Source organism: Solanum pennellii, chromosome 5 (genome assembly GCF_001406875.1).
Source record: "Solanum pennellii chromosome 5, SPENNV200".
Taxonomy (NCBI): Eukaryota; Viridiplantae; Streptophyta; class Magnoliopsida; order Solanales; family Solanaceae; genus Solanum; species Solanum pennellii.
Window position 1 is genome coordinate 71,560,649 of NC_028641.1, and position 11,898 is coordinate 71,572,546.

General features: G+C 34.2%; 1 protein-coding gene and 1 pseudogene across 4 annotated transcripts; both read left to right on the forward strand.

Annotated features, from left to right (window-relative positions):
- Positions 1 to 1,579: 1,579 nt before the first annotated feature.
- LOC107018913 lies at positions 1,580 to 5,213 on the forward strand. The gene is made up of 2 exons (XM_015219504.2): positions 1,580 to 1,955; positions 4,646 to 5,213. The coding sequence occupies exons 1-2, from the start codon at positions 1,655 to 1,657 to the stop codon at positions 4,852 to 4,854; spliced, it is 510 nt and encodes a 169-aa protein (XP_015074990.1). The 5' UTR covers positions 1,580 to 1,654; the 3' UTR covers positions 4,855 to 5,213.
- Positions 5,214 to 8,048: 2,835 nt separating this feature from the next.
- On the forward strand, positions 8,049 to 10,840 carry LOC107020637 (annotated as a pseudogene). 3 transcript variants are annotated; one of them, XR_003578529.1, is made up of 4 exons: positions 8,049 to 9,019; positions 9,371 to 9,479; positions 9,562 to 9,664; positions 10,555 to 10,840. The product of XR_003578529.1 is annotated as a small nuclear ribonucleoprotein-associated protein B' pseudogene, transcript variant X2 (transcript). The 3 variants fall into 3 exon arrangements; XR_001456954.2 differs by lacking the exon at positions 9,371 to 9,479; XR_001456953.2 differs by lacking the exons at positions 9,371 to 9,479; positions 9,562 to 9,664 and having other exon boundaries at positions 8,050 to 9,019.
- Positions 10,841 to 11,898: the final 1,058 nt, after the last annotated feature.

Consider the following 11,898-nt stretch of genomic DNA (forward strand, 5'->3'; position numbering starts at 1 on the left):
ATATATATATATATATATATGAGAAAAAACATAAAGTGACATCTGAAGTTGTCCGGAATTTTCAAAAAGACACTTAAACTATGCAACTGTCCTATTACACCCCTAAATAATCATGAATCGATATTATTACATCATTTTTATTCACATGGTATGGAGAGTGTATGCACTCTCTTAAAAAGCGTGAACAAACTAAAAAAAGGAATATGATTTTATTTTTACAAGAATGTCACTATAAAATATATTTTTTTATTTTAACTTTTTCTCCTTGTTATTTTTTTCTTTCTTCTTTCTTATTCACAAATTCATTGCCATCTTCATTAACTTATCACTTTCAATGTCACTTTTTATCACAACTCCACCTCTCTTTTATTCTACTATTAGTTTACTCTCTTCATTTTAAAACTATATCTAGATATTTTATTACATTTCGAACGATGTGCACCCAGTCATAAATATAAAATTTCAAATTTCTAACCTCGCGAAAAGATGTTCACCCAGTCATAATTGCATTATGTGATACCGCTGCATATCGGTCGTTTAAGTTCAATTTTAAAGTTTATCGGATTGACTTATTGGTTATCGCCGGTTTGTAGAGATGCTAAACCATTATAGAACCATTAAGATATTGACTTATCGGTTATTGGTTTATTGATTTTTCATTGTTATTGGTTCAGTTATCGGTTAAACCGTTAAGATATGACACAAAAGAAAAAACATTTAAATTCACTTAGAAACAAGGTGACAAACCAAATAAACCACGCACTTAGGTTCACATGTTACATCTTGCTCAAAAGCAAACACTTTTACATTGTAGAGTAACCAAGTGTTTGAGACAACCAATAATAAAAGTAGGAAATCAAACTCTAAGTCGAGGACTTTATATACAAAATGGTATAAATATAATTATTTAATTTACTATCGATTTATCGGTTAACCCGTTAAGAAAAAACTTCAAACCGTTAAGAACCGATAATCCGATAACAAAAAAATCAAAACCGTTATCAAAACCACTAAATTAATAACCCAATACTATAAAGCAATAACTTTTTTATCGGTTCGACTTATCAGTTTCGATTCAGTTTTGAAATACTTGAAGTGTGACTTACATCTATATTTCAATATTCTATAAAAAAATATAACACTACTATGTATGATCTCGGGAGGAGACCATGAACACGTGAACCGTTGACCCCCCTCAGCTACACCTCTAGGTATTAAAATGCCTAATTGGACACCCTTCATTAAAATATTATAATGCATATTGTATGAGTCAAATCTTACATAATATTGAGATACATTATATTTTGAACGACTTAAAATCAATAGACTCGTAAAATAGTAACAAAAATATGTACGAAACTTAGACAATGCTTAGGTTCGATTTGATAAAATATGCTAGACAAGATACTATTAATACATAAAATTATTGTATCTATTATTTTTTCTAATATACTCTTTAAATATTTTTTTTGACTTTTTACCTACACTATATCCTAATAAAATTACTAAAATCCTAAAATTTATATGTATGATGACTAAACAATTTAATTTAATGCTATAAAAAAATAGTCCCACCAGATTTATCAAACTGGCTATTTCAAGTTCTGTTTTTTCAACATTCAAAATTTTCACTTCACTCTCTACTCAGTAAGTAATGGAAACGAGAAGACCCATTTCGATCGGAGCACAGCAGCCGGAAACCCTAGGCCAAGACGACGATGACTTGTCGGATTCGGAGTCGGAGTCGGAGTCGGAAGAAGGGATACAAGAACTGGAAGAAGAAATACGGGAACTGGAACAACAAGTTCAACAAATGGCTGAGAAAATTGTGGATTTCAGGAGTACACTTCCGGGTCAGCTTAAAACTACTCTCGATTCCATTCTTACTGCTCAAAGACCCCTTTTTGATACCCCCGAATCTCAACCTGGCTGCTCCAATCAACCACCTACATCTGGTACGTTTCTAGGGTTCTTCTCAGATTCGCAACTGTTAATTACACGGAAAATTGTTTAGTATTGGAATTGGATGATGTATAGTGTTCAATGGTTGTTATAGACGGTTCCAATTAGTTTGGTATTGTTGATTGATTGATTGACAGTGTTTTATAATGGTGACATTTGGTGTCTTTATTCAAACTTCTCTCTATTTATTCTTGTTTTGTATGCAGCCAACTCAACCACCTTTTTTGTTTCTGCTAGGATTTGAACCCTAGTATCCTGTATTCTTTGTTCCAGCTTCATTGACCTGCAATGCTAGGTTATACTTTAGTTACTTTTCTCCATTTCTTACAGATACAATTATATTCACAAAACAAGAAGACCACAATTATCGAAAGGTCTTAGAAGCACATTATAGAGAATGGTGCAATGCGTGAATTCCTCGAGGATAAGAAATTGTCTATCCTACCTTATTAAGAAAGAAATTTGTCAATTCAGACTATTCTATTTCTGTATACACTAAAAACCCATGTCTTCATAGTTAAAATTCCCAAACATCATGTCCTTATTATGCAAGCTATTAAGCAGGGGAGGTTGTTAGACTTGGTGTCAGCTTAGGCCTGGTAGTTTAGAAATCATGGTGTAAATGTTCTACACTGAGTTTTGAGGAGATAGTAGGTAGATGGGACACTTGGGGTGACATCATTGTAGTGAACTTAAACCCATTTCGTGTTTTGAAACTCATACATTATGTTAAAAAGGATGTCCTTCTGTTCTTTAACGCTTGAACTTCTTTCTCTGTTTACTTAGCTCTTATTTGAGTTGGTTAACACTTGAGTGAACTTGCTGTGTTATGAACTATGGTGGTGGCATAGATCTCTCTATTGACGTGAGCTTATTCTTGCTTTTCCGTGTTAAATCTACTACTTTGTTCTAGGATGCAGACACCAAACTAGTCATTCATGTTGTATATAGTCATGTACAAAAGGTTTGTGTGTGGTGTTAGCTGGCTAGATATATCGAGGTCACCAAACTAGTTATGTGCCTATTGTTGTGTACTGTATGATAGTTTGGGTTTAGCTTGACCCATCGAGTTAACCCATTATGAGAATATGAGTTTTCTATCACTCTTATATTCTTGAGGTCATAATGATTGGAAAAAAAAATAGTGCCTTGTTAATTGAAGCTGTATTGAAGGATTCTTTGGGTTTAGCATGGCCCTTCGAGTTAAGGCATTATGCTAATATGAGTTTTCTACCATTCTTATATTCTTGAGTGCATGATGATTGAAAAAACAGTACTGCATTGTTAATTGGAACTGTACTGAAGGATAGTTTGTGTGCATCTTTACCCACCGAGTTAAGCCATTATGTGAACATGAGTTTTCCATTATTTTCATTTTCTTGAGTCCATGATGCTTGAGAGAAGAGTATTACCTTCTTATTTGAACTCTCTGCAAAATTAGATTAATATCACACCAACAAACATTAGAATACACAATGGAACAGTTAAGTAAGTAAGCAGCGTTCTGAACTACAGCACACTGCTAGTAAAATGATTAGAAAAAAGAAATTAGTAAAGATACAACTGCATCTCCTTCGTCCCCAGCAGTAAGATAAGGATTAAAGTGAAGTCTAAACATAACAGTAAAAAAGAAACACAGTCTGCAATATGGTTTATGAGAAAGTTCCATCATAATGCAGTTGTGCAAAAGGAGATAAGGTTCTTTTGCTACCATATTTTTGTTGAGTGATCAGTTTTTTCTTCCTTTTTCCTCTTTTAATAAATGTTGAAGGAAGGGCTTGTTTCTGAATGAACGGTCTTCACATTATTTTAGCAGGAGTAGGTGTTCTTAAATTATTTTTGTGCCTCTTGATAGTACTGGAAGATTTTTCTAACTGTCAGGAAAATTTCAGAATGAAGTTGCGTTGCAGATGTGCTTTTCCTCCTTTTTGTACGGTGTGTTCTGATTGACCCTGGAATTGTAAACCCTTTCTTCTTCTCAACTATTTTGGACAAGTATCTTTAGAAATAATGAACCATCTTTTGGTTTTCAGCTTTTCACAGAGTGAAGTTGTCTTCCATAGTCTTCAAACTGGAGATGTTTCAGATCTGGAAGGTGGGCTTCTGGTTAACTGTTTGAGTTAGAGCCAAATTTCTGAAACAGTATTTTAGGGGTAGTGGTAAAATCACAGACCTTAAGAAAATAAGCTCATGTATTATATGAAGAACTCTAGGAAGTGGAAGTCAACAAGATAACTATCTGGTATATCACCTACTAACATAGAGACCTAATAAGGTTTGTCGTGATTCCATGGGAAGTTTCGGCCCAAGATATATCTGTAACCTTATAACTGGTTGATAAATTGCTGACTATTCAATTTGAGATCTTTAGTGTAATAAAATGAAAGAGGAATGACAAAGTCCTCTTACAGTTCGATATGAGTTCTTGCCTTTGCTTATCTTTAAGAAATGATTGTTTTTCTTTGTTGCTTGACAGCTACAAGGCTAGAGACATGTTCATAGATTGATTAAGAGATAAATGCACTTAAATCACAGATTCCCTTGTTAAGGTTTTAGCTTTGTTAAGCCTTGAAAAATGCATGCAGAAATGCAAAGATTGGTATCCTTGTGTCTGATAGTACAGTAAATTTGTGGATTTACAGATTCGTTTTCTTTGTAATTATTATCCTGATCACTGTCACAGACGCTGAAGAGCTTGGTGCCGCGTTAGCTGGAGAGGTGCAGAAAGAAGCTGAAAAAGCACAGCTCCTTAAGCAGAAGATAACAAGTAATGCATCTGCCATACCTATTGTATTGAACAGAATGAAGGAAGGTATGGCAAAGATTGACAAACTACAGTCTAGCAATAAAATTATTCATCCTGCCTTTAGAAGGGGTAGATCTAGCCGATAAGCCCCTGCTAGATCTGCTCGCTATGGTATAGAACACGTAGTTTCTTATTATGCTTAACAGATTTGACTGTTGCGGAACACGTGAAGCTGTCTTCCAGAGAAATATTTATTGACATGGATCTAACATAGTCAGGGAACATTTTATTTCTGTAATTAAGTGCAACATTAGTTAGTTTTGTATGTAATTCTTAATGGTGATAGGGTTAGTTGATGATGATGAAATGAGAATATGTAATCCATTTAGTTGAGGTTGTGATTTTTGTGGAGCTCTACATTGTACAATTTATTTTTTTTGGTACTGGATTTGTTGTACATGTACTCCATTATTCTGTGTCCATTGGAAAGAGAGTGTTTCATCCAGTTGTATTGCCTATTTTTTTTTTCCTGTTGGGCATGTGGTGCCACTAAAGCTTTGGTTTCTATATTGTACAATATAGTCGGTGAAATTTTATAAGTGAAGTCTGAAGATGTAAGATGTACGTATTATTTTTGATAGACTCTCGATTCAATAATTAAATGCTTGTATTTTTTCACGAAGCAACAGTGTAGATGATTACAGAAATCTGCAACCTGAGTTATATTATTATTAATATAGTACTACAAAGCAAGTATATATTGTTATAGAGTAGTTAAATGAATTTGAATTCATAAAAAGTTGTGAATATTGTGTAAAATAATAACGTATTACAATTTACAAACAAAATGCAGTCAAAATCATTGGGAGCATCAATCTCTAATCGAACAAAAGTCAACTCATGAGTATTACTTCAAGCTGAAACTTTAAAAAAGTACTTTTGAAAGTGCTGAAACTTATTTTTAAAATAAGCAGTTATGCGTTTGGATAAAAGTGTTGAAGTTAAAAAAAAGTTGTTGATGTGTTTGGCAAATAAGTGCTGATAAACAGCTTTTTAAATCAAAATGTCTGAAATACCCTTAAAAGTTGTTAACATAATAAAAGTTAATTAATTTATATTTTACAGCCATAAATAATTATATTTTGCTATCATTCACATATTTCTTTCTCATCACAAATATTTATAAGAGGAATATAAACTTATTATAGATTTTAAAGATATATAATTTGAATAGATCAAAGAACGATTTAAGATTTATTTTAGTTTCATCCGTAGGTAATAATAATTGTCTATCATCCACATATTTCTTTATTATCACAAATTATTTATAAGAGGAATATAAATTTTTATTTTTCAACATATTATCGGCATCAATCGAGAGAAAAGGAAGAAAGCTAATAAAAAAATAATTGAAAAAATTTATTTCAAGGTTTATCTTCACTTCAAGTTGGAAGAACAGGAAGAAGTTCAGCAGCTATGCCAAACATGAAAAGGGAAAAATGGAAGAAAGAGATGTTAGGGTTATGTGGGTAATTTGGAGATTGTATAAAAATATTAAGGGCAAAAAGGTAAAAATGTGGTCAACTTAAAACAGCTTATAAGCTAAAATAAAAAAAGCACCCCTACCTCAGCTTTTAACTTTTGGCTAAAATAAGTTTTTTTTAACTTAAAATAAGTTATTTTGAGTATTGTCAAACAGCTAAATAAGTCAAAAATCAGCTTTTAAGTCAGTTTGACCAGCTTTTAAGCTGAACCAAACAGGCTCTTAGTATCTAACATCTAATTTTCGGACTTTTTGATCATAGAAACATTTACTATTATTTATTTGAAAATCAATAAATGATTCAAATTAACTTGAAGTTATATTTCAAATTTGAAAAAATAACTATAATCTAGTTTCAACTCCCTTCACTTTTGAAGTTATACTTGAGTATATTTAAGTAGACATAATTTTTTGTTTTTGCAAAAAGTATTATCAAATACAATTCCATCTTCATCCACAACTCTATTAATTTCCAAATAAAGTGAAAAAAAAATATTTGAAATTTTTGGTCAAAGGCATGCTTAGAAGGTAGATAACTCTAGAATAACACGTAGCAACATTAGTCAAATCATATGTGACAAGCTCGTCTAAAAAGAGATTGAAGAGGGATCAATAGCAGATCATTTGTGTGGATGATCACCCTCCAAACCAGAGTTCGGAGCATAAAGGGTGAAAAATATTGACAAAAATTTCAAAACGGTATATGATTTTTTTAAAAATCAAAACGGCAAAATCGCTGACGAAGTAGCGATTTCGTCGGGCGGAAAAAGCAGAATCGCTGCTATAGCAGCGATTTGCAAAATTTGATTTTTTTTATAAAAAATTCAAACAAATCGCTTCCAAGGCAGCGATTTTCAAAAACAATTTTTTTAATTTTTAAATAAATCACTGCCCTAGAAGCGATTTAACGTGGAATTTTTTTATTATTATTTATTTGCTATTTTTTAAAAAAAGTTTAAATGAAACGCTGCCAAAGCAGCGATTTTGGTACAAATTTTTTTTCCTAAATTTTTAAATTTAATGTGTACGTACATAACCATAATAAAAAAAATAAAAATAAATTGTTTTTTAAAAAGCAGCGATTTTGGTACAATTTTTTTTATAAAAAATTTAAATTTAGTGTGTACTTACATAACCATAATAAATAAATTAAAAAAAATTGTATCAAAACCGTTTCTTTGACAGCGATTTCATTTTAATTTTTTAAAAAAAATAGCATAAATAATAATAAAAATATTTCACGTTAAATCGCTGCCAGGACAGCGATCTATTAAAAAATAATAAAAAAATAAAATTATTTTTGAAAATCGCTGCCTTGGCAGCGATTTGTTTAAAAATAGTTTTTTAAAAAAAGAAATCAAATTTTGCAAAATGCTGCTATAGCAGCGATTTTGCTTTTTCCCGGCGGACAAAATCGCTACCTTGTCAGCGATTTTGCTATTTTAGTTTTTAAAAAAAATTATATACCGTTTTGAAATTTTGATCAACATTTTTTAACCTTTAGGCTCCGAACCCCTCCAAACCAATTGAGTCAATCATAGAAAACCCTAATGATATGCTCTCTTTTAATGAGGTTTTTCTCTTCATATTTTTTTAGTATAATCGTTTGAAAATAATCAAAAAGATAATAGTTAAAAATACCTTCCAATTTTTGTGATTAAATATTTTTTTTTTATATAAGGATAAGGATATGTCAAACAAAATTAGTGAAAGTCCCAACTCCCAATTAATGAGAGGGAAAAAGATTGAAAATGAAAATACAAAATGGCCCGCCCATTTTAACATAAATCCAAAACTACCCCAAATAAGCCCTAATTTCCAAAACCCTATTCAATTTACTCACTCCCTGAGCCGAGTCCCCAAACGTTTTCTCCCAATTTCTGAGATCTGCGCAGAACCCTAAACCCCATTGCCGATTAAGCTGCGAATTCAGTCAAAATGTCGATGTCGAAGAGTTCTAAGATGCTTCAATACATCAATTATCGTATGCGTGTTACTATCCAAGATGGCCGTCAATTGATCGGTAAGTTTATGGCATTTGATCGACATATGAATCTTGTACTCGGCGATTGTGAAGAGTTTCGTAAGCTTCCTCCTACTAAAGGTTCTAAGGAAGAACGTGAAGATCGCCGTACACTTGGTCTTCTTCTTCTCAGAGGTGAAGAAGTTATTTCCATGACTGTTGAAGGTCCTCCACCTCCCGATGATTCTCGTGTTAAAGCTACTGCTGGTGGTGTTTCTGCTGTTCCTGGACCTGGGTTGGGTAGGGCTGCTGGTCGGGGTGTTCCGACTGGTCCGATGGTTCATGCTCAGCCGGGTCTTGCTGGTCCTGTTCGTGGGGTTGGTGGACCTGCACCGGGAATGATGCAGCCGCAGATTTCTCGTCCGCCGATTAATTACCCGCCGCAGCCTCCTCCTCCTATGGTTCGACCACCTGGTGGTGGACCTCCACCGCCAATGCAAATGCAAATGCAAAGACCTGGTGGCCCACCTATGCCACCGCCGCCACAGTTCAGGCCTGGTGGGCCTGGACCATTTCCGCCTCAGTTTGGTCAGAGGCCCATGGGACCACCACCGCCACAGATGATGAGAGGTCCTCCACCACCGGGGGCGCAGCCACCAAGACCGGGAATGCCTGGTGGACCACCTCATCCGGGGATGCCTCCACCACCTCCTGGTGGACAAGTTCCAGTCTTTGGACCTCCTCGCCCAGGAATGCCACCTCCTCCAAATGCACCTCATCAGCAGAATCAGCAGCAGTAGAATCTGTATGTTACTGTTAACTGAGTTTATTTTCAATCTTTGTGGCTCTATATTGCTTATCTCAGCTTATTCTAAGTATAACAATGTCTTTGTGGAGTATATTCTACAATTAATATGAAAACTGAAAGTGCAGTTCGGTTAAGCTAGTTTGAGCTAAGCATTATAGTGCTTCTTTGATTAGATGCCCTTTTTTCAGTACTTATGCTATGGTGAGTTTCTTGCATTTTGATTGGTTTGGAATAGGCTAATTGACAGTATAAGCTTGACCTTTTGTAGTTAATTTTGACTAGCTGTTTGCGTAATTATATGGCAAAGTTGATGAACGATTTTATTATTGTTGTATGAATGTATTGAAGATCATTTCATGGAAGATGGCCTATATATGTAATACTCGCAAAATATGATGAACACCTTTTTCTCCTTGAAAGATCACCTGTCTCTGATCATTTGGTTTTTGCACTGAAGGTAGTGATTTTATATCATCCAAGCAGGAACTTTTTTGATACTATTTTGTGTTGAATTTAAGTTTGTCAATCTTGAAATCCAGATGGTGCGCTGTTATGATGTTATCTCTCGATGGATCTGGAAGGTGTGAATGGAAATTGCTCTGGTTTTGAATATATAGTGATATAGGTTTTGGACAGACAGAGGTATTGAGAAAATATGGTGGACACTAAATCTGTCTAGAGTTTGAATAATATCTTTTGTTGACATGGTATCCTTTCAGAGAGTATTGAAGTTCTCCCTTCGTCCTTAACTTCCTTGTCCTACCATTTTCTTCCATCCTGTGAAAAACATCTTTGCTTGAATTGAATCTCCACCATGGAAAAGTATTGTCCACTTTTGCTATTTTCACAGTGAGTCAATATTATAATTTATAAAATATCTGTAACAAACTCAAATAAAGTAACTTATGACACATTTTTCTATTGATCAAATAAAATGAGGTGGGTGGTCATTAAACTTGCAAGCTTAAGTTCTGTAGTATGCTGGGTTCTTAGGCTGTTCATTTTGCTTCAATTTTTATGTTACATATTTATGGCTTATGTACTTACTAACTATGCATAATTGGCTTGTTCGAGTATTTCCCAAGTGTTAGTGTCTGAAGCATTTGTGGTAGACCACACTGCATTGCAATATCCTATTATGATGACGAAGTATAATGTTAGTCTTGAGTAGTGCTAAGGAAGTTGTTATTCTTGCAACCATTGTAGATCTCTTGCAAAAAGATTTGGATCAAGGTTGGAGTGTTAACAACCCAAGAAACTTAAAAGCTTCCTAGTATTTATTTCATATAGACCACGATAAATTGTGCTCGACTGCTAAGGCTCTAGAGGTTAGCTCAATTCTGTATTTGTTGGTGGAAACCCATTTCTAAATATCTCCCAACCAGTAATGAGACTTCAGTTGAAGAATTGCCCCCCCTCCCCAAACTAAGAATCCCTCACTTTGTGCCCTGTGCTAGCTTGAATTATAACAAATATTACTTTGTTCCTTGCATAGCTTGAATTATAAGTAATATTACTTTGTTTTCTTGTAGGGCTTGCTCTGTAAAGGTCAAGTAGTCATTAGCTTCTCGTGCTTACCTCAATGATGGTTATCTTAGATCCTTTTTCCAGCACTCAGCTACGGATTTGGTGTTGTGATCAAACTAAGGCTATATTTGATGGTGGTAGAGTGATATTTGCTTTCAAAGAGCTTGTAGTTGTGCGAAATAGGAGACTTTAAACTAATGTTCTTAGCAGTATTTGTCAAACTTCCTGTCTTTTGATTTTCAAAATTGCTTTCTGCTATGACTTAATGAAGATTTCAGTGGGTTCATTCAACAGTGGCAGTCTTCCCTTTACATATGCTTTACTTCTCTTATGTTACGTATTGTCGATAAACTGCCTTCAAGAAGAGATTTTGTGAATGGATGGGATGGTGGTGTTGTGAGAATAGGCTAAGCTGTTTTTTTCTGAATGTCATGAATACCTTGAATAGTCTGTGCGACCTAAACACGCCTAACCCTCAATGTTCGGGGCTTGTTACATGGTTCCTGTAAAAAATGTGTCAAAATCCCTAATTATCATTGTTGACCCTCGGAAGTGAATAGCAAAAGTTCAATCTATCAATAGAAATATGAAAGCTGAGAGTTGCTCAACTAATGAGCCCAAGATGAGGGTGCATCATTTGAACATCTTTTTGAAAATAGATCGATGAGATTTACTGCAGATGGTGGACATAATAACTAAACGATCACCTCAGTTTTAGAATTATTTTTTTCCCTCTTAATATATTCACATATGGTTAATTGTTAATAGTTAAATATAAAGAGTATTATATGTTCACTTGCTATCTAAATTAATCATACAATTTTGTTTAGGATTTTTACTTACTTAGATTCTTTCACGCTTTCTTCGTCATTATATTCACGCTCCTTATTCTCACACTTTCTTCGTCATTATTTTCATACTCTTTCTTCAATTGAAAGGCGGTATAGATCAACATTCAAATCTATTACTTTGTGGCTGGCCCAGTGCTTCACACCAGGTTCTCTCCACATCCACATGCATATGAAAAGTAAACCAGGCGTATTAGCTCATCAACTCGTCTTAACACACCCTCACAACATATAACATCTTAATGTCCAAGATTAAAAAAAATTGAGGGGAAGGATCGACGAGATGAGTGTTCCCGAAGATAAAACAGTAATGAAAAAAGCGTGAGAAGAATTGAATGTCAAATAAAAGGGGCTTCAAGACTTCCTTCTTCTTACTACTCGCTCCAAGTATTCCACTCGTTGGATTAGGAAGACCAAATGTTAAGAATTTAAGATTGTACCTTTCGCTAATGGGTCGTAGCTCAGTCTATTTAACCCCCCCCCTACCCTCTCACTCCTACC